At 39.0% G+C, this 22958-nt stretch overlaps 1 protein-coding gene across 1 annotated transcript; it reads right to left on the reverse strand.

Moving 5' to 3' along the window:
- Positions 1-1180: 1180 nt before the first annotated feature.
- Positions 1181-18397, reverse strand: LOC135749637 (adhesion G protein-coupled receptor F4-like). The gene is made up of 19 exons (XM_065268229.2): positions 18259-18397; positions 11954-12100; positions 11230-11376; positions 9703-9849; positions 9382-9528; positions 8704-8772; positions 8224-8324; positions 7919-7983; positions 7670-7806; positions 7272-7475; positions 6834-7040; positions 4460-4609; positions 4151-4338; positions 3883-4053; positions 2276-3619; positions 2116-2157; positions 1915-1977; positions 1729-1783; positions 1181-1625 (listed from the first exon to the last, which is right to left on the reverse strand). Exons 1-19 carry the CDS (start codon positions 18317-18319, stop codon positions 1537-1539), a joined length of 3534 nt encoding a protein of 1177 aa, XP_065124301.2. The 5' UTR covers positions 18320-18397; the 3' UTR covers positions 1181-1536.
- Positions 18398-22958: the final 4561 nt, after the last annotated feature.

The following is a 22958-nucleotide window of genomic DNA, read 5'->3' on the forward strand; positions in this document are numbered from 1 at the left end:
ACTACCGGCTGCCTCTACATTATCCCGCTTATTACACGGCTACTTGCCACATAAGAAAAAAAACTGGACATGAATATTAATTTGGAACATTTTATTGGCATATTTGTTTTAAATTAACATTTTTATCCTTCCGCGAAACTTTGCACAGATGCATAAAATGATCGTAATACCTTATTAAGATCCTCTGTTTCATACTTGTCTGTCTCCATTTTTTTCTCTTTAACCAGTCTTTGAGAAGTTTTAATGCTTCGTAGCTCTCATGCTCTATTTTGTCAAGTTCAGTCTCAGTAAGCTGTCTGTGTCTTGTCGTGGTTGTCGAGTGTTTGTCACAAGATGGCGCCAAACAGACAGTAATCTTTATTGATCTTTATTGGCGCGGAGCGATTTTACTCGTGCAAGTAGTCCGGCTATGCGTTATTATTTTGGAGCGGTTATTATTTGAAAAGAACGAACCTGCAAATGTCTCAACTGACCAATCAGAATCAAGCATTCCAGAGAGCCGTGTAATAAGTGAGGAGTATGTCCATCATTTCTTCCAATCCATTCCAATAAAAAATCTTTCAGGTCACTTTGCAGTGTCAGTCTATGAATGTTGTTTTAATTGATTGACGCCTCACAATTCTACAGTGATAAAGTTTTACAGCATTTTGTGTCTTACACTTGACTTTACGTCGCGAAGGCAGTCACTCTACGCATCTTCAACAAGCATGTGAAGCATGACGAAGGTCGTGACGTGGGTCACCTGTTTTGGCTTCAAAACGGCAAATTTCACCGATTTAATGCCTGATTCTGCAAAACCTTCTTCTATGTCCTTAACCCTACCCATTTCTACCAATACTTAAAATTAACAACTTCTTTAGTATTTATAAGCAGTAGTTGGAGTATATTTAGGCTAAAGTAATATTAGTCAGTTAATAGAGAGAAATGGACCCTAAAGTTGGACCAGAATAATTTATGTACTTTTATATATTATTTCTTCGAGCCTATCCTTGTATCATGTACTAAATAGGATTTAGAAAGTAATTAGTAATACGTAATTAAATACTATTTGGAGAGAGTAATTTGTAAAGTAATCTAATTACATGATTGAAGATGTAATTAGTAACTAGTAATTAATTACTTTTTTTGAGTAACTTACCCAACACTGGATAAGAGTAAATAAAAAATAAAAAGACGCTTATCTATTATAACATTTAAAATTTTATTATTGGTGATTGTTTGAAAACAAGACCGCCTAGGTAAGACAGCTATATCTTGTTAAAAGGTCAATTTAAAATTAATTTATTAATAATTACCAATTAATTAACCATGATTACTGGCATAATTTGACTTTCATTTATAACAGAAAGATGATACAGTATGAATAATATATGTCTACAATAGTTACACAGCTTTGTTTGTATTTTGAAAAATGAAATACCCAATAACACCCAATACACCTTTTTTTTGTATTTATCATGAAAGATGAAAGCAGGTAAAAGAAACAGAAAGGAAACAGGTTTTGTAAAGGTCTTCTGGCTTTAGATCATGAATTAGTTAAGGATTAAATGAATTATATGCATCACTGGAGCTGTTTGAAGATGAAAGTCCTGAGGAAGCATTGGCTTCAGATACGTTGTACACATCTGCAAATAAAATTTTTATGTTACTTCATGTATTCAAGTCTGCTTGTATTAATAATGGCTTATTTAATCCATCACAATTCCACACACACAAACATTAACTTACTTCTTCTCCTTCTGAAAAAATCCAGTGCACTTGACGATGGTCCTGCAGTAGTGCTCTGTAATGTAGAGATATCAGATATGAACTACAGTAAATGCATTTATAATCTGGCAACAACGCTGAGACCATTAAAGCACATAACACTGATGTTAAGGAGAACTGATGGGTGTGTAAAGCTTTGACATTTACCCTGGTACGGTTTGAGCTGGTAAGGTTCCTCAGTGACAATTTTCCTGCCAATATCTCACGGATCTGCAATTACATAATAACAAAATTATATTCTGTTTTTTGATGCAACTGTGTGTCATTAAATTAAAATGTATATTTTCACCACCTATTTGGTGAAAAATCTTATATTTGAACTATGACCACAATCGTATGCACTCATACCTTGCCGTCTAGAAGCACTCCAAACACCAAAATAAAGAATCCCTGAGGGAAAATTAAACATTGGGGGTATGATTATTGCAGTAATAATATTTGTAAAGAAAACACAACACACACAATGTAATTTTACAATGAAGTCAAAAATGCAGAAAGAATGTCATACCTGCAGTGAATTAAGGATTGCAAACACCACATGAAGGCCAAAGTTACGTGACACCATGGTTCCAATGCCAAATCCCCATGTTAAACCGAAGATAGGAGTCAGAATGGCCACACATCGGGCAATGACCACAAGAGTGTGTTTCTCATCAGCATGAGTTGTACTACCAACTCCTCTCCTTATCATCTTACACACAACCACAATCAAAACCAGGAGGTTAAAGGCAAGAATGGTCAGAGCTGGAATCACAAATGCCAGCAGGGCCTTAGATTCAAACCAGTTCAGCCAACATGCATTTTCTTTTGTGACATAGTGTTGAGGTCCAGCTGTGGATGCGACAGTAATAGCGGTTATGAGCAAAGGTGCACAATAACCAACCATAAAGGCAATGACCATCATGATAGTCCTTGACATTTGAGAAAAGACCATGACGGTGCGGTAAAAAAGCAAAAGTGCTGAAATGAACATCCAGAAGAAAACAGCCAGGTAAAAAAAGTGCATGAAGAAAACCACTGGACTGCAGCGACCCACTGAAGTTGGCTGCTCTTGTTCTGCGATTGCAGCTGCGATGATAAAACAGAGGTCTGCGATCAGCAGTGACACAGCGATGTTGACTATTGAGACGTGACGCATGTACGACGTGTCATTTCTTGTTGCTGGCTTCCACACAATTATCTCAATCATAAGGCACAGAATCAAGCTGGCTATTGAAATAGCTACACCAATGTATGTTATATAGGCTAAGGCTGGGTTATCAACTGGAACTGGTGACATGAGGATTGAAAAAGAGGTTGTGTGGTTGCATTCACATGTAACCATGTTATTCTCTGAGTGCTTGACTTTACATCCAGTGGAATCCCAATGGTCCAGATCAAAGTTCCAGAAGACACACTGAGGATTTTTCAATGATGTATTTGTAGTATCAAAAGCAAATGAAATGTTGTTAATTGCTTCATTAACCCTAACAACAACCACGTCTCCATTGATGCTGTTTTCTGATGTCTTGTTGTCATTATTAGAAGTATTTCGAGTTCGTAAAACATTGTCAAGCTTTGTGAAGATAATAATGGTTATGAGGGTCGGTTTAAGAACATTTGGTATCACAATCTGTGTAGTTGAGTTTGGCAGTGAAGATGATCCATTGAATGAGTTTGTAATTAGTGCTCTGTTTAACTGAATGGAGGTTTCATTAATCATGAAATCGTTATTTGAGAGACGATCACTTATATTCTCAATAGCTTGAAGAAGTTCAGTGCTTTTGTTTTCTGTTTTGTTGTTTTTGTTCAATTCTGTCCATGTGTTTTTAGATGCATCTGATACAATAATGTTCACTGTTTTAAGAAAATCCTGAAAATTAATATTATTATTAGTACAGTGATGAACAAAACAAACAAGCAAAAATGCTCAAAATGTGTATGCAATAGAAATGTTGCAGCTCAAGTATTTAATAAAATCTATAAAACAGATCTTTCAATATCAGACAATTTGTTTGAAGATAATCAAGAGATGTTCATCCAAACACAGAATATATGATGTGCAATATGATTGATGATGGATGATTGGAAAAGCTTTAATATAATATATTTGTATATAAATCTGAATATACATACCTTCATCACAGGTTGACTGATGGTAATATTTTGTGAGATACTAGCAATTGTGTTAAGTATGCCAACAATGGTTTGGACAGTGTCAGCAGATTGTGTTATCACAGTATTATTCTGTAATGCAGTGTTACTGAGATCTGTCATGAACACGGGAATATCATTCACACCTAAAACCTACATTACAAAAGAAGAAGAAAAAATGTTAATACTAGAAATATTTATTATTTATTAAAATGTTCCATTTGTAAATCAATATGATTATTAGATTAACCTGAGATCTCCTTTCAAGGTCTTTGACAGCTTTAACAACACAATCTCTCTGTAATATTTCCCATTTATTTGTGAGATTTATCTGTTTACATTCATAACTTATGTAGCCTTCCAGACCTTTTTCACACAATCCTGTTACACTGTCACCTATTTTTCCTACTCCAAGCGTGTCATTTATACAGTCATACTCTGGAAATTGCAAATATTTCAGAAAAACATGCAAAAAATATTTGTTTAGTCATTTATGTATAACATAAACAGAATAATAAACTTGATACTGAATGTAGGGAAATAGAGATTTAATGCTTACTATTGGTTGTCTGAATGTTGATTGTCTTCTTGCTATAACTAAATTTTTGTAATTCTATCAGGTTCTTTAGATGGCATGTGAAGATTTCTTTCGATCCACAACTTGTGCTTGAGATTTGATGTTGTAATATAATACAGCCAAATCCTGATGCTGCATACAGTAAAACAGGGAAATAGAAATGAATAAATAACACATACAGTAAAATAGGGTTAAAATGATTCCACCATTGAAAATTATTTTCTATTTCATCTCCTGCATTACTTTAAGGAATTGTAATGCTGCAACGTGATCTCATGAGAATACGACGTAAAGTGTTGTTAAACCACACATACATTTACTTAAATTTTCATTTAGACACAAAACGCGTTTTCTTCTATGGAACAATAATTACATCAAAACAACATAAATTCACAAAAGATGTTAATTTTATTTATTCATTGTAATCCACATCTTAAAAATTCATACCAGCGATCTTGATTTCAGTTCTCATCAGTGATCATAAATGTCAAATCTCGCATTCGTTATGAATTTGAATTCAAATATCGCACCTCAAGAAGCTTTACGACACATTGCTTTACGGCAGTGATATCAAACGCTCATTGGCTCTTGTGTGCTACGTCAGGAGATTTCCGACATTGATTGCCGTCTTTCAGTGTACGTTTGAATTTTGAAATGCGCACTTTGACAGGGAAGCTGGATAAACGTTCTTATTGTGGATTAATAACTTTAATACTTTTCTGTACTTCACTCCAGACCGCGGCTGCAGCACATCATTGTTTTAACTACTTTTGGTACTGCTTTTTAAATTTCCGTAAAATAAATGATTTGTAATTACACTTGTCTGTTATGCTTTTTATTTCTAATAGTACATGATTTTAATAAACTGTTTTGGGTAGGACTTTATTAGTGTCTTAACATATATTTTAAATGTTATATTCTTGTTATTGTTACAAAGATTTTTCTTCATATTTCTCTCCATTGCTTTGCAGAATATTAAAAGAATACATTACGTATTTTTAAATTTTTGTATAGGGTTTGGGTTTAGGGCAAGGTTAACAATGGTAACAATATCGATGAAATGGTTAAAGGGAAATTTTACAGCAATCTTTATTGTATAAAAGCTTTGTAAATAATTCATATTTTTTGTAGTTGTAAAAACATAATGATGCTACGTTTAATTGTTGCAAATACTTCTACATTGTACGCTTCAGCTTCTATTTAATCGTACAGAAGTTACGTATTACGTTACGTTTTTAAAAGTTACGTATTATTTCTATGTATTAAGAGTGAGACCAGGCTAAACCAGAACGCTATAACACACCCAACACAGATGATTAATGACATTTTTTTCTACTATAATTTCTTAAAGCTGCAATCGGTAACTATTTTTGTTTTTAAAAAAGCAAACATCTGTCTGCACAGCTTACTGCAATTTGCACTTACAATCTTATTATAATAGTTTATAAGTCGGGCTGATATGGCAGGTAATGTCAGTTTGATGTCATGTGACTTTAACTCATGTAAAAATGAAGAGTTTGGTTCCAAATCGTGATTAATGCCATTAAAATTTTTTTTAGTTACCACCAAAATCAGTATTGTATCAAGTCAGTATTAAAAAGTAAATTCTTAATTTTACACAAAATCCGATATCTGTTGTGTTATTTTGTTATCCTCCTTCTCTGCAGAATGCAATAAATCCGCTTAACCAATCACAGCGCACCATTCCACGCATTGTAAACAATAATGGCGACGCATTAAATACACACAGAATCCTAGTATCAACAAACAAACAAAAACAAAATAATACTTTTGATGGAATTAATAAACCTGTGGTGGTTTTCTATGGCGGGGAAGAAACGTATTGCCAGCTGTTGCTTGTTCTCACACAACAGCATCAAGCTTCTGTCATGCTGACACATTGACCCCAGGGGATCTTATGAAAAACTTTCCATTATTTTACGCAAAGTCAATTGAAAATCGAGCAGGACAAAAATATTTTACAGCTGATCGCTGTCAAAAAAGTTCAGCGAGGATGTCCCAAGGATGACAGCAGCAATGACAGTGTTCTAATATGACAAAGTAAGTGTTTTGAATAATGCAATTAATGTTTCTTTTTTAATCAGTGTATACCACTAGTCAACTAAATGAATATAACATGGCAAAGATAAATGCATATTTATATATTGATCCAATAGATTTAATGGATTTATTGCATTTTGCTGATATGCACACTGCAGCTTTAAACTTTATTCTATATAAATATGTTTGATTTTGAATCCTAGAGTTTCAATTCAGTTGGACCCTTGAAACCAAATGTATTAAAATTGGCACTAATGCACATCAGAAGCCTTTATAAAAATATAATCAGCCCAACCTAAATTTTTTACTGCATCACCAGGAATCCAGTCCCACTCAACTTCGTAACCATTTTCGGCACAGCATGTCAGTTCGACAATCTTGTCTTGACACTGAAGCTGTATATCAGTTTTGTCCACTACAATATTAGGAAGTGGTTGAATAGATACTGTTTGCCACTGAATGTAAGGTAATGTGGACCTTTCTATGACACACGAGTATCTACCTGCAAGTGAACAAAGATAACAATACATATGTGATATTTAATAAAGCAAATCAATAATATTAATTCTACTCAGTTTATTTCATTTAAGAAATGTCCAATGTACACAAGTTATACTATAATATCAACATAATGTTATTCTGAGATAAACAATTTTGTACACTTTTATTTCCTTTCAGCAGAAGGGAGGCTTTATAAGACAACTGACAGACAAAGATCAATCACATAACTCACCCCTGTCACTTTCACTTGCAGCTTTTACAATAAGAGTGCTACTGATGTCATCACTTGTAATGGTGTATTTTGCACTGTTTCCTGCAAGATCGTTGCCATTCACATTCCATTTTATTGTTCCCGTAACAGAATCAGGACGTTTACACCTCAGTTCCACATCTTGCAGAGGATAAATTGTATCTTTGGTTGTCATAATTGTTTCCACTAAAAGTAAAAGCAATACAGTTCATCTCACATTAATAACATCAAATTCATGCTCATAATAACATCAAATTAATGAATCTTATGTGAGGCAGCAGAATGAACTGGGAGCAAGAAACAGGAGGAAATAAAACAAACAGCAAAGATATCCATATACAAAGGAATTAAAAAAATACAAATGTTATATGATTTCTTACCAGTTTCAGAAAAAGCATCCTGAAATAAAGTGATTCCTTTATCTGCTAAAGTTTTGGAAACCTTTGTGTTTGCTGTTGTTAAATCCAGATTGCTGCTGGTTGCACTAATGGTGTAGTCTGCTATAATGCTACCAGACCTATGGAGAAAAACACAAACCATGGCAATAACAAGACACTGGATTAGCACAAGAGTTAAAGACAACATCAACTTTCGAGCAACATTCAAGTATTGATTCTACACTTCTATACCTGAAGCCAATGATTTTTACTGAACCTTTACTGTAGTTAGGCAAATCCTTGTAACTATTTTCAACCTGTAAAAAAACAAAACCACTTAATTTATATTGAGGTCTGTAGAGTACTAACAACAAGAAAACAAAATATGCAAACAAAGTGAAATATAGACAAAGTCTACATTTGAGACAAAAATTTATTTCTTTGGGCTGCTTTAGTGAAATGACTTTAAACAGGATGAATCGGTTATTTTCATAATAATACTGCAAACATAAAGTACACAAAAACAGTTCATATATGTTTATGAAACATGTACTCACTGCGGATTTAATGCGTTCTTCATAGAATTTGTAGTTCGAATCATCTTTGTTAGTGAGACCGGTGTCAAACATTGCATTTATTTTCATTGACATTTTAATAACTAAAAAATAAATACAAAAATAAATAGATAAATAAAATGTGTGAATACTATCTACAGGCTTAAACAAAAATCCTCAATAGTACAACTAAACCTCTTCATACTGTACTTTAAAGTGCATTATATTAAGTTAAAATCCACATAAAATGTAATTTGTTTTATTGGTTTTCCCAAAATAAGTTTCTTGTTTTTGTCTAATTTTCTTTCCTAAACTGAAAAAAAAATATTTAACTGGATAAAGCCAACTACAAATTTAAAAATAGTAAAGTTAGTTAGTGTGACAAAATTAAATCATCAGGCTTTCATTAACATTTAGGACACTATAAAACATCATCATCAAATATATATTTGTGGCATATCTCATTATTTTTAAAGTACATACCTGTTTGTGGTGGTGGTGGTTTGACTGTAGTTGTTGCTGGTGGTTTTACTGTAGTTGCTGCTGGTTCTACTGCATTAGATATTAGTAAAAACTTTAGTTCTTATGTACTGCTCATTCTGTTATATGTAAAAATATAAATTTCTGCACAATATGCACTTTGAAGCAACAGCTCTCAAAACTAAAAACTAAACATCGTCCTTTACGAATGCCTTATTTTATATTATTTTATTTTAAGCCATTTAAAGCATATTACTATTCAAACTGCAACTGTTATTTTAACCAAACTTAAAATACAGAAATGAATGAAGTTCTTTTATTTAAAAACGTATGAAACCATTAAAGGTATTGGGATAATATTTATGTCTCCATTGAGGCACAATAAAACAAAATACGTTCATAGGAAATAAAATAAATTAAAACAGTGGCCAAAAACACACCTGTATGCAAGTTCATAATTTGTGATGTGAATTGGGCAATGTGTGAATAATATAAGCACAATCGTTAGCGAATAATCCGAATATATAAATTGCATGTAAACAGAAGTAAAGTGGTTCATGTAAACACCCTACTGCGATTAAGTCATTACTCTGATTATTGAAAAAAAATCACTTTATTGGTGTACACACAAACATAGTGAATGATTAATTGTCTACAGTAAGAAATAAATCTTAATTATACCTCTGCATGGGTTACTGCTGCTTATAGGGAGAATCGGGTCTGTTACTTTATATCCACTCATACACAAGCAATTGTAACTCCCAGCAATGTTGTTGCAGATTGAGTTTGGACCACAGATCTTATTAATCTCAACACATTCATTCACATCTTCATAACAGAAAGGACAATAATGTTAGAAAAACTGTTTTTCATGGACAGAACATACAGCACACTGAAGCAAAACCCAATTCATTTTAAAGAGAAAAATGAGAAAAAAATACATATGGAGGTAAAAAAGTTAATGTAATGCAAGTAAAAAAATGCATAAAATGTTAATCATACCTCTGCATGGATTACTGATGTTTATAAGGACGTTTAGGTCTGTTACTTTATATCCACTCATACACGAGCAATTGTAACTCCCATCAGTGTTGTTGCAGATTGAGTTTGGACCACAGATCTCAGGAATCTCAACGCATTCATTCACATCTTTATTGCAGCAAAGACAAAAATGTTTGCTTTTGGTATATATAATTCAGCACACTAACACGAATCACAAAGCATGAATGTAGGAGTATGAGGAAAAAATACAGATGAAACTAAAAAAGTAAATATTAAAGAATATTTTTTTTTACTTGTGCTAAAACCTAGGAATGACAGAATAAACTGTCTAGAGCAGGGGTGTCAAATTCAAGGCCCGCGGCCAAATCCGGCCCGCCCCCTCATTTTATCTGGCCCGCCAGAGTTTACAAATTAGGTTATTGTTATTATAAGTTTTATTTTTTGCAAGTTATTTCCTTCATTGATTTTTTTAGCAGCCACCAAAAAAATTTTGTCCTGCCAAAGTCTTTTTGTAATGTAATTATAGTGATAATGTTGATGATTGCAGGAGAGAGAACGCAGTGCCCCGCACGCGCGCACTAATGCGAAGACTGAAGCCTCCGGAGGTCGCATTTCCAGGCTGCATACGTCATTAAGACTGTCTTGTTATTAACAATTATAAAGTTGAATATTATTATTAGTTTATAGTAAATAGTTATAATATGCGTATGACTTGCGACTGTAATGGTCAGTTAACTTAAATAAACCAGGCTTGATGACGCTGCATATGCGACCTCCGCAGGCTGCAGCCTTTGGATTTAGAAACGGCCAGTATCTGCTCTTTCCTCTCTCCCTCTCACGCGCATCCAGCGAGAAAATGATTTCCGTCTCGTTTACAGAAATGTTTCGCGATGTCCAGCTGAAATTAGTTTACAACACGTCTATTACCGCTAAATACGCAAACTAATGACTCGAACTGATAACTTTTAATAAACGATTGAAACTATTGATCTGTAGCCTACAACACTGAACTCATGAAACGTCAGTCAATCAGACACTCAGCCAGGTAACAAATATCAGCTTTCTTGCAAAGAGGGCAAGAAATGACAAGCGAGAGTATATGTGTCTAATAAATGCATATTGTGGTGGAGATTGTAAAACTCTTTATTAGTATCTGAAAATGCCTCTCATTTTCTTACCTGCACAATGAAGGATAACAGATAATTTTGAGTGTACTCATATACAACACGTGTTTTTGTTACCACAATCATTTAAAAAAAAAATCTGTAGAATAGTTGTACTCTATACACTTTGTCAATATTTGCCTGGGCTTCTACTTTCAATGCTAGGTATTAATTGAGTTATTAACAAAACCAATAGTAAGCAAATGCAGAGAAAATTATGCAATGTACAGTAATAAAAGAGTTGATACATTCATACAGTCATTCAAATACAACCGGCCCTTTGAGAGCAACCGTAATGCTGATGTGGCCCGGGATAAAATTGAGTTTGACACCCCTGGTCTAGAGCTTTAGCTGTCAATCATACCTGTGCATTGGTTACTGATGTTTATAGGGAGGTTCGGGTCTGTTACTTTATATCCACTCATACACAAGCAATTGTAACTCCCAGCAATGTTGTTGCAGATTGAGCTTGGACCACAGACCTCAGGTCTCTTATCACATTCATTCACATCTTTAAAACAAAGCAAAAAGACTATTTACAATTATGCAACAACCTCAAGATGACAAGCCTTTGGATGATGTCCATAAAATGATGCCCAAAAGACTGGTATTAGGGTGATCGAGGGATTTTTAAACAGATCAGAATCGGCTGCATTTGTTGACCTATTCTTTTATTTATGTTAAGTCATGCAGGTTTTATAAATAGAGAGTGCAAATTGTGGCACAGACTGTTGACTTTGAAATGTTTGCAATTCGAGAATTCATGAGGCAGTAGCAGTAGAACGGCACCCAAAACTGACAAATTGAAAAGACACCTCAAAACTAAGCAGAATAAAGCGTGTTTACTAGGGTTTGTAGGACATCCCTATGTGAAACCTTATCAGAAACATACCAGTGCATGGGTTAATCTCACTAATAAAACAAAATATGTTAATAGGAAAGTGTTTGTCATTTAATTTAAGTAAATTAAAACATCCTACTGCGATTAAGTCATTACTCTGATTATTGAAAAAAATCACATTATTGGTGTACATGCAAACGTAGTCAATGATTAATTGTCTACAATAAGCAATAAGTCTCAATCATACCTCTGCATGGGTTACTGATGTTTATAGGGAGGTTCAGGTCTTTTACATTATATCCACTCATGCACAAGCAATTGTAACTCCCATCATTGTTGTTGCAGATTGAGTTTGGACCACAGATCTCTGGAATCTTAACGCACTCATTCACGTCTTCATAACAGAAAGGACAAACATGTTAGAAAAACTGTTTGTTATCTACAGAACGTCTCGGTTACATATGTAACCCTCGTTCCCTGAAGGAAGGGAACGGAGACGTCACGTCGTGACCGACGAATTGGGAACCGCTTCGCGGGTGACCTATCTGCTTCGAGAAACCTTTAAAACGCCAATGATCTTGGCATGCAGATAATTGCATCTGCCGGCGCCGCCCCGCCGCACAGGTATTTAATGAGCGGCAGGTGCAGTTATCAAATCAGCTATTTTTTGCTGAGAAAGCTGGACAGAAGGAAAGGGTCCGGCCGATATCAGCAGTGGAACAGCAAACTGTGGCGACGGGACGTGACGTCTCCGTTCCCTTCCTTCAGGGAACGAGGGTTACATATGTAACCGAGACGTTCCCTTTCAGTCGGTCACTACGACGTCACGTCGTGACCGACGAATTGGGAATCCCTACCAAAGCGCCACTGAAGCTGACCCTTCCAGTGCCTGCATAAACCCTCCGACTCTCCTCTTTAAGGGAACGGAAATGGGGTTGAAGCAGAGGCCGGTCACTACTTGTTCCTTAACCCACGATAGTGACTAGGCGAACTGGGAAGCGAACTCGTCAGGCGGGACTAAGATCGCTGCGGAAAGAAAACCCTCTAGGGGTCTACCACTAAGGTGATGGATAAAAAGACACGAGGTCTATAAAAAATACACTCTCTTAGCAACACTAGAGAGGCGCGGAACGAACTCCGCTAAGGGAAACATGGTAAATCAGAAGCTTTCCACGGAAATACTCACAAAGAAACCACTAGGGGGCGCAATGTGGGCGCTAGCCTCACCCAGATAGTCAAGGATACATCTAGTGAGAGGCTGGCAGCCGATGCTCCGCAACATCGGCCACCAAGCGGTGGAGAAGACAAAAAACATTTTTTGTAACGTTTTTGCCTTGATGGCCTTCCATAATGGTGCGGTTTTTGCGCAGTACCAAAAAGAAGGGCTCCAAGCCGACAAAGGAGCCGTTCCTCGATGTTCTCACTGATCTGACGAGAGAACTCGAGAGGATACCGGCTCAACACGAACACTATAGAATCTAGTGAACGTATTAGGTGTCGCCCAGCCAACAGCTCTACAAATATCTGAAAGCGAGGAACCACGAGCCAAAGCCCAAGATGAAGCCACGCTTCTGGTTGAATGGGCTCTCAACCCAAAAGGGCAAGGAATGCCCTGTTTCTCATAAGCCAGGGCGATTGTGTCTACAATCCAATGAGACATCCTCTGTTTAGTGACAGCTTTCCCTTTCAGCTGACCACCGTAACAGACAGAGAGCTGTTCTGAGGTCCGAAAGCTTTGAATGCGATCCACATACACACGTAGTGCACGCACAGGACATAACAAAGCCATGGCTGGGTCTGCCCGAAAGCAGCGCTTGTAAGCTCACCACCTGATCTCTGAAGGGAGTGGTGGGAACTTTAGGCACGTAGCCCGGCCGGGGTCTCAGTGTAACGCTGGATTCAGCCGGCCCGAACTGAAGGCACGAATCGTTGACCGAAAATGCATGAAGATCCCCTATCCTTTTAATAGAAGCCAATGCGAGGAGCGTCAAAGGTTTCATAGTGAGAAACCTGACGCTCACCGTCCGCAGAGGCTCGAAAGGGCAGTCCTGAAGGGCTTTCAGCACCATGGACAAGTCCCAAGGAGGAATAGAGGGAGGGCGCGAAGGATCCAGCTTCCGTGCACCTCTTAAAAACCTAATGACCAGATCGTGCTGACCCACAGATCTACCGTCTATGGGTACGTGATGCGCGGATATTGCCGCGATATCTACTTTAATGATAAGTGGTGACAGCCTCTTCTCCAAGCGGTGCTGGAGATATGAAAGCACAATACTGATCGAGCATTCCCGGGGGTCCTCTCGTTGAGAAGTACACCATACAACAAACAGGTTCCATTTCAGCGTACACGCCTGCCTCGTAGACGGCGCTCGCACTACAGTGATGGTGTTAGATACCGCCTGGGGTAAATCACCTAAAACCTCCGCGCCCCGTCCAGAGACCACACATGGAGGTTCCACAGATCGGGGCGAGGGTGCCATAATGTGCCAGGGAATCAGCCAGGGAGGGACTGTCGCGAGGAGAGTGAATTCTGTAAAACCAATTCCTAGTTGTCCGGTACGGCGCAACTAATAGAATGCGCTCCTCGTCCTCCCTGACTTGCACAGTGTCTGCGCAATAAAGCGTACTGGGGGGAAACCCCGCGGCCAGCTGTGTGCCAGTGCATTCACGCCGAGTGTTCCCTCGGATAATGAATAAAACAGGCGACAATGGGTTGTCTCTGAAGAAGCAAACAGATCTAACTGCTCTGCCGAAACATTTCCAAATCAGCTGAACCGACCGGGGGTGGAGCCGCCACTCGCCGGGGCGCGCTGCTCATAAGAGCGCGTCTGCCGCTGTGTTCAGCGACCCCGATATGTGAATGGCACGAAGAGACCTCAGATACTTCTGACTCCAGAAGAGGAGAGACGGGCGAGATGCGACAGGTGACGAGAGCGCAGACCGCCTTGGCGATAGATATACGCTACAGCCGCAGTTTTGTCGGTGTGCACTAATACATCTTAAGCATCGAATCACGTTGATGAAACGGACGAGCGCAAGATATACAGTGCACAGCTCGAGGCAATTTATGCCAATGTCGCTGGAATGTCGACCAGACCCCCGAAGCGACGAGCCCGCCGTACGTAGCTCCCCACCCCGTTGTAGAGACATTTTTGCCAACAATAGCATGCCTGGAGACCTATCTCAGTGGCATCCACACCCTGAGAAACGCTGGGTCTGACCACGGGGTGAAAGTGTGACGGCATCTCGATGTAATTATAATACTGTGAAAGCCGGTGAGCCACGCTCTCCTCGGGACTCGGTCATAAAACCAACACTGAAGCGGTCTCATATGGAGCAGCCCGAGCGGTGTCACAGCCGCAGCTACTGCCATATGCCCCAGAAGTTTCTAAAATTATTTTAGTGGAACCGCAACCCTGCCTTTAAATGTTTAGGCAAGTCAGAATTGACTGAACACGCGCTTCTATGAGACGTGTTGATAAATCGACCAAATCCCGTTATATTCCGAGAAAAGAGATCCTCTGCACGGGGCAAAGTTTACTCTTTCCCCAGTTGACCTGAAGACCGAGACGAGCGAGGTGTTAAAGTACACGATTTATGTGTGTGCGCAGCATCTGACGAAACTGAGCTATTATGAGCCAATACGCCAAAACGCAAACACCGCTCTCTCTCTCAGGGGCTGCAGTGCGCCCTCCGCAACTTTCGTGAAGACACAGGGAGAGAGAGAGAGAAAGCCCGAACGGTGAGACTTTGTACTGATATGCCCACCCCTCGAACACAAAGCGGAGAAACGGCCTGTGTCGGGGAAGTATGGAGACATGAAAGTACGCGTCCTTCAGGTTGAAGGCTGCAAACCAATCCTGTGGGCGGATGCATTAAAATATGCTCCTCTGCGTAAACATTTTGAACAGCATTCTGTGAATTCTCGACTCAGTACGCAGATCTAGGATCGGACGCAACCCGCCACTCTTATTGGGTACAATGAAGTAAGGGCTGTAAAGCCCCGACTTTATCTCGGCTGGAGGGACCGGCTCGATCGCGTCCTTCGCCAATAGGACAGCAATCTTCCGCACGCAGTACGTGCGCATCGGCAGCCTTCACCGTGGTGAAGCCTGAATATTTGAGAGGTAGCCGGGCAAATTGAATGTATAACCGAGACGGATCGTGCGTAAAAGCCAACGCGACGGGCTGGGAAGCTCTTCCCAGGCCCCCAGATACCGAGCGAGAGGAAATTAACGGCACGATGTGTACCCGTGGCGAGCGGAGACGGGGAACTCAACGACGCGTGCTCTTTGGCCGCATTGTGAGATGTGGTGTGTAATGAAACACTCACCCGAAACCGCTGATGGATGCTGAGCAAAAGGGGGCTCCCTTGTAGATGTCCCGCTCGATACATCCGCTGGCGAATGAGGAAGAGGAGAACGTAGGGTTTTGAGCCCGTCCGAAACTCCTATATGCCTCCAGGGACCTGGAGAAAGAAGAGGAATTCGCTCTTTGAGGTTAGTGGGTGCCGATTGAAGTCGGCGGAACACAAAACGAAACCAAGGATTCCCCACCCGGCCCTCCTACGGGGTGGGGGGGAGAGTGATGTTTTCACCATCTCCTGACGAGCGATCCTCTCCATCTTCAGGTCGCCCGACTCAGAGCCGCTAAGTTTCATTTTCCACCTTTGTAGCGGGCTGAGTGGGCGGGTGAACAGCTTACAACAGGTTCCTTAGAGCTGCCGGGATGAAGGAACGAAAAAGCCGTAGCAGGACACCATCGGCGAAAAGCAGACCAATATACTGACGTAACGGAGGGGGCAGCTAGGCTCCGACGTGGCATGAAGCCTCAGTCTGCTCTAAAGCGGCCGATCATTGTTGAACACTCTCAGCCGCGTCGCCGAAATGGCTGGTCTAAAAAGGAACATTAGGGCGATTATTAATGACCTACTTAATGCCCGCAAGACACAACCAGAGATGGCGTCCCTGGACCACCGGGGGGTGGGCATAGCACGTCCGGCGGCCTGTGGGGTGAACCCAGTCGCTCATAGCGCCAGGTCAGAGCCACACAGGATTCTTTAGTTGCCGGACCGTGACCTCGCCTGTGCAGATCCTTCAGTGCCGTAGCCTGCGGACCTGCATCACGCCATGGCGCGCACGGCAGAGGCCGCCTCTCACAAGCCCGTGGGTCTGTGAGGGGAGGGAGGCTGGTCTCTTGGAGCAGCATAACCCTTAGCGGCCCCGCCGTCAGGAGAGGTGAGAGGTGATGGCTGAACGGTCGGTTCCGGGAGGAAAACGAGTTTTCCACGACCGTGTCAACCAACATGCACCCCGGGAAGAAAAGGCACAGAAGGTTGGGGCTGTTCTTGCAGTCCTGAAGTGCCAATCATCTAGGCGGGACGGTGCGGGTGGGGGAGGAGCTCTCCGCTCCACACAGACCGTCTCCGCGCTCCCGAGCGTACATGGCCGCCACTCGGGGTCGAGCACGGGAGCCCCTACCCAACCCGAAGGCGGGAGTGGGTCCGAGTCGGCGACCGAATAGACGACCCCCTCTCCGATGCTGTGACAGACATAGAATCCTCGTGAGGGCTGAAAGAGGACGAGACCACGTAGAACACGCGCCACCCGTCTCTTACGGCACCTCTGGCTGTGGATGGGGGTGCTGAGAGTCACTGGACGAACCAGCTAACCGATTCAGCACCGTTTATACGGAGATAAGATTTCCGGAGTTTTGCCGCCGCACCTTTAAGGGGGCTCCGCAACGGAAAAAAGGGGGGTGACGTTCCCGGAGGTACGAAACCCGTCTCCGCCATCCAAGAGGTTCACGCTCTCTTAGGAGTATGAACCCTCCACGAACGCCGCCTCAGCATGCACTCTTGCGCACGAGAGAGGACGATCGTGGCCACCCGGGGACCCATACATTTGCCGCATCCAGAGACACGGACAGAAAGACATCTTTAAAAAGACGCTCCTGCCTCAGTGCAAGTGAAATGCTGTCTTTAAAAAGACGCAGAACACCGCAATACTCTTTTAGAGGAAACACTCTTTTAATGTGCTGATGTTGATAAAGCACACAGGGGAACGGCTACGCACACACTCAACTAAGAGTGAGAAAAAAAATTAAAATGAGAGGTGGAACACCCGCGAGCCTCCGCTGAAATGCCTTTGCCCAACCAAATCAAACACGCAGAGTTCTCCAAAGAGCAGAGAGTAGCTTCTCGTGAGCAGTCAGTCTGCCAGCTTTCGAAGCTAAAAAGCTGATTTGATAACTGCACCTGCCGCTCATTAAATACCTGTGCGGCGGGGCGGCGCCGGCAGATGCAATTATCTGCATGCCAAGTTCATTGGCGTTTTAAAGGTTTCTCGAAGCAGATAGGTCACCCGCGAAGCGGTTCCCAATTCGTCGGTCACGACGTGACGTCGTAGTGACCGACTGAAAGGGAACATACAGCACACTGAAGCAAATCCCAATTCATTTTATATAGCAAAAATTTGAGAAAAAAAAACATCTGGATATAAAAACAGTAAATGTAATGCAAGTAAAAAAAAATGCACAGAATGTCAATCATACCTGTGCATGGGTTACTGCTGTTTATAGGGAGGTTCAGGTTTGTTACATTATATCCACTCATACAGGAGCAATTGTAACTCCCAGCAGTGTTGATGCAGATTGAGTTTAGACCACAGACCTCAGGTCTCTTATTACATTCATTCACATCTTTAAAACAATGCAAAAAATTTTAAATTAAAGACAATTTAAAATTATGCAACAAACTCAAGATGACAATCCATTGATGACTGCAATTCGAGCATTCATGAGGCGGTAGCAGCAGAACGGCACCCAAAGCTGACAAATTGATAAGACATCTCAAAACTATAATACACAACGAAATAAAGCGTGTTTACTTGGGTATGTAGGACATCCCTATGTGAAACCTTATCAGAAACATACCAGTGCATGGGTTACTGTTACTAATATTGTGGGATACATCAGTGATGTTGTATCCTTCCCAACAAGAACATGAGTAACTTCCATTGTAATTGTGACAGTAAGCGTTCGGCCCACACACTGATGATGGGTCAAGACATTCATTAATATCTGGAAAAAAAATAATTGGAATATGTGTGGGTCATTGTTTACAACTTATTCAGACAGTAATAAACTAAAAAATTGTCTAAAGCTTCAGCTCAATCATACCTGTGCATGAGTTACTGATGTTTATAGGGAGGTTCAGGTCTGTTATATTATATCCACTCATACACGAGCAATTGTAACTCCCAGCAGTGTTGTTGCAGATTGAGTTTGGACCACAAATCTCAGGAATCTCATCACATTCATTCACATCTTTATTACAGCAAAAACAAATGTTAGAAAAAATGTTTGCTTTCAGTAGTATATATAATTCAGCGAACTAACATGAATCACAAAGCATGAATGTAGGAGTACGAGAAAAAAATAAAGGTGAAACTAAAAAGTAAATATTAAAGAATATTTTTTTTTTACTTGTGCTAAAACCTAGGACTGACAGAATAAACTGTCTAGAGGTTTAGCTGTCAATCATACCTCTGCATGGGTTACTGATGTTTATAGGGAGGTTCAGGTCTGTTACTTTATATCCACTCATACACGAGCAATTGTAACTCCCAGCAGTGTTGTTGCAGATTGAGTTTGGACCACAGACCTCCGGAATCACAACACATTCATCCACATCTTAAAAAAAAAGTACATATTTAAAAACATAAAATTTTGCACCAACCTAAGAAGTTCTTTAGTGATGTTCACAATACAACGTCTGCGCATATCATGAAACCTTATCAGAACATACCAATGCATGGGTTTCTGTCACTAATATTTTGAGATACATCAGTGATGTTATATCCTTCCCAACAAGAGCACGAGTAACTTCCATTGTAATTGTGACAGTAAGCGTTTGGCCCACACACTGATGAAGGGTCAAGACATTCATTAATATCTGAAAGAAAATAAGAATTGGTTAAGTTAAATACAAATCCATGTTCAATGAAATTTATTTGATGATGCAGCAATAAACTACTGTAGTTGGAATACCTTATAGTATTTATTTTTCAATTTTACTTATTTAAAACATGATGAAAATTGTGATAATTTAATGTTTAACTCTCCTTAGACCAGATTTTCCTGTATATGTTATAGTTCCACGGGGGTAAAAATTTGAGATTAAAAGAGTGATTACAAAAATATATAAATTTTTAATGATACAAATAATATATCATTTTTTATAAGTAATGCTGTGTTTTGGAAGATATGAAGTACTTTTGTACCCGTTTACCACTAAATTCCTCAACTACACCATTAGCTTGGCTGTAAAATAGATTTTTTTTTGTAGAAAATCACATAAATTATGATCTAAATTTGATTTAAATTGTTTTTAGATATTGATCTAGATGTTACAGTATGTGTTGAATTCGGCCATCAGGTGTTTAGAAAAAAAACATAAAAGAATTACAGTTTAGGAAATAAATAATTTAGACCAGCAAAGGCCCATAAAGACCCATTCATTTTACTGTATGTGGCCAACTGCTCAACATCAATACTTTAGTGAAACATTTTGTGAATGTATGTATATATAAACATAAGAAAGGAAATGCAAAATAAATATTATTTCAAATAGTAAAATGTTTTGTAGTTTTTGATGCATTTTGAAATGTCTGTTTTTACAAAATGCCACAGAAATTTGACAACGTAAGTGTGTGTGTGTGTCTCTGTGTGTGTGTGTGTGTCTCTGTGTGTGTGTGCACGTGTGTGTGCGAGTGCATGTGTCTTTATGTGTGTGTAAGTTTTACTGTGACTTTGTGTGTGTGAGAGCCTGTGTGTGTGTTTGTGTGCGTGTGTGTATGTGTGGTTCTTGTAAACATCCTACTGCAATTAAGTCATTACTCTGATTATTGAAAAAAAATGCAAACAATGATTAATTGTCTACAGTAAGCAATAAGTCTTAATCATACCTGTGCATGGGTTACTGATGTTTATAGGGAGGTTCGGGTCTGTTACATTATATCCACTCATACACAAGCAATTGTAACTCCCATCAGTGTTGTTGCAGATTGAGTTTGGACCACAGATCTCAGGAATCTCAACGCATTCATTCACATCTTTATTACAAAAAGGATAAAAATGATAGAAAAACTGTTTGTTATCTACAGAACATACAGCACACTGAAGCAAATCCCAATTCATTTAGTATAGAAACATTAGAAAAAAATGCATATGGAGGTAAAAAAAAAAAAGTAAATGTAATGTAAGTAAAAAATACACCGAATGTCAATCATACCTGTGCATGGGTTACTGATGTTTATAGGGAGGTTCAGGTCTGTTACTTTATATCCACTCATACACGAGCAATTGTAACTCCCAGCAGTGTTGTTGCAGATTGAGTTTGGACCACAGATCTCAGGAATCTCATCACATTCATTCACATCTTTAAAACAATGCAAAAAAAAAAAGATTAAAGAGAATTTACAATTATGCAACAACCTCAAGATGACAAGTTTTTGAATGATGTCCATAAAATGATGCCCGAAAGACTGGTATTAGGGTGATCAAGGGATTTTAAAACAGATCAGAATCGGCTGCATGTGTCGACCTACTCTTAAACAGTATTTATGTTAAGTCATGCAGGTTTTATAAATGGAGAGTGCAAATTGTGGCACGGTTAATCTTACTAATAAAACAAAATCTGTTCATAGGAAAGTGTTTGTCATTTAATTTAAGTAAATTAAAACAGTGACCAGAAACACACCTGTATGTAAGTTCATAATTTGAGCTGTGAATTGAGCTATGTGTGAATAATAAGCACAATTGTTAGCAAATTATCTGAATAAAAAAATTGTATGTAAACAAAACTAAAATGGTTTGCTGCATTCATTTAAACATTGTACTGCGATTAAGTCATTATTTTGATTATTGAAAAATAAGCACATTATTGGTGTACATGCAAACAGTCAATGATTAATTGTCTACAGTAAGCAATAAGTCTCAATCATACCTCTGCATGGGTTACTGATGTTTATAGGGAGGTTCAGGTCTGTTACATTATATCCACTCATACATGAGCAATTGTAACTCCCAGCAGTGTTGTTGCAGATTGAGTTTGGACCACAGATCTCAGGTATCTCATCACATTCATTCACATCTTTATTATAACAAGGACAAAAATGTTAGAAAAACTGTTTGTTATCTACAGTACATACAGCACACTGAAGCAAAACCCAATTCATTTTATATAGAAAAATTTGAAAAAAAATGCATATGGAGGTTAAAAAAAGTAAATGTAATGTAAGTAGAATGTCAATCATACCTGTGCATGGGTTACTGATGTTTATAGGGAGGTTCAGGTCTGTTACATTATATCCACTCATACACGAGCAATTGTAACTCCCAGCAGTGTTGCTGCAGATTGAGTTTGGACCACAGATCTCAGGAATCTCATCACATTCATTCACATCTTCAAAACAATGCAAAAAATTTAAATTAAAGACAATTTACAATTATGCAACAAACTCAAGATGACAATCCATTGATGACTGCAATTCGAGCATTCATGAGGCGGTAGCAGCAGAACGGCACCCAAAGCTGACAAATTGATAACTAAAATACACAGCGGAATAAAGCGTGTTTACTTGGGTATGTAGAACAACCCTATGTTAAACCTTATCAGAAACATACCAGTGCATGGGTTACTGTTACTAATATTGTGGGATACATCAGTGATGTTATATCCTTCCCAACAAGAACATGTGTAACTTCCATTGTAATTGTGACAGTAAGCGTTCGGACCACACACTGATGATGGGTCAAGACATTCATAAATATCTAAAAAAAAAAACAATAATTGGAATATGTATAGGTCATTGTTTAAAACTTATTAATACAGTAATAAACTAATAAACTGTCCAGCACTTCAGTTGTCAATCATACCTCTGCATGGGTTACTGCTGCCTAAAGGAAGGTTCGGGTCTGTGACATTATATCCACTCATACACGAGCAATTGTAACTGCCATCAGTGTTGTTGCAGATTGAGTTTGGACCACAGACCTCAGGAATCTCAACACATTCATTCACATCTTTATTACAGCAAAGACAAAGATGTTAGAAAAAATGTTTGTTTTTGGTATATATAATTCTGTGCACTAATATGAATCACAAAGCATGAATGTAGGAGTACGAGAAAAAAATACCGATGAAACTAAGTGAATATTTTACTTGTGCTAAAACCTAGGGCTGACAAAAT

This window comes from Paramisgurnus dabryanus, chromosome 12 (assembly GCF_030506205.2).
Source record: "Paramisgurnus dabryanus chromosome 12, PD_genome_1.1, whole genome shotgun sequence".
NCBI classification, from domain to species: domain Eukaryota; kingdom Metazoa; phylum Chordata; class Actinopteri; order Cypriniformes; family Cobitidae; genus Paramisgurnus; species Paramisgurnus dabryanus.

Bases quoted from the DNA above. Each gene is read 5' to 3' on its own strand.
- LOC135749637 (XM_065268229.2), bottom strand. From the start codon at position 18,319: ATGAGTGGATATAATGTAACAAACCTGAACCTCCCTATAAACAGCAGT. The intron at 4,339-4,459 runs GTAAGCATTAAA...TGCAATTTCCAG, and splicing joins CAACATTCAGACAACCAATA to AGTATGACTGTATAAATGAC. The intron at 3,620-3,882 runs GTATGTATATTC...ATTAATTTTCAG, and splicing joins TCAGTCAACCTGTGATGAAG to GATTTTCTTAAAACAGTGAA.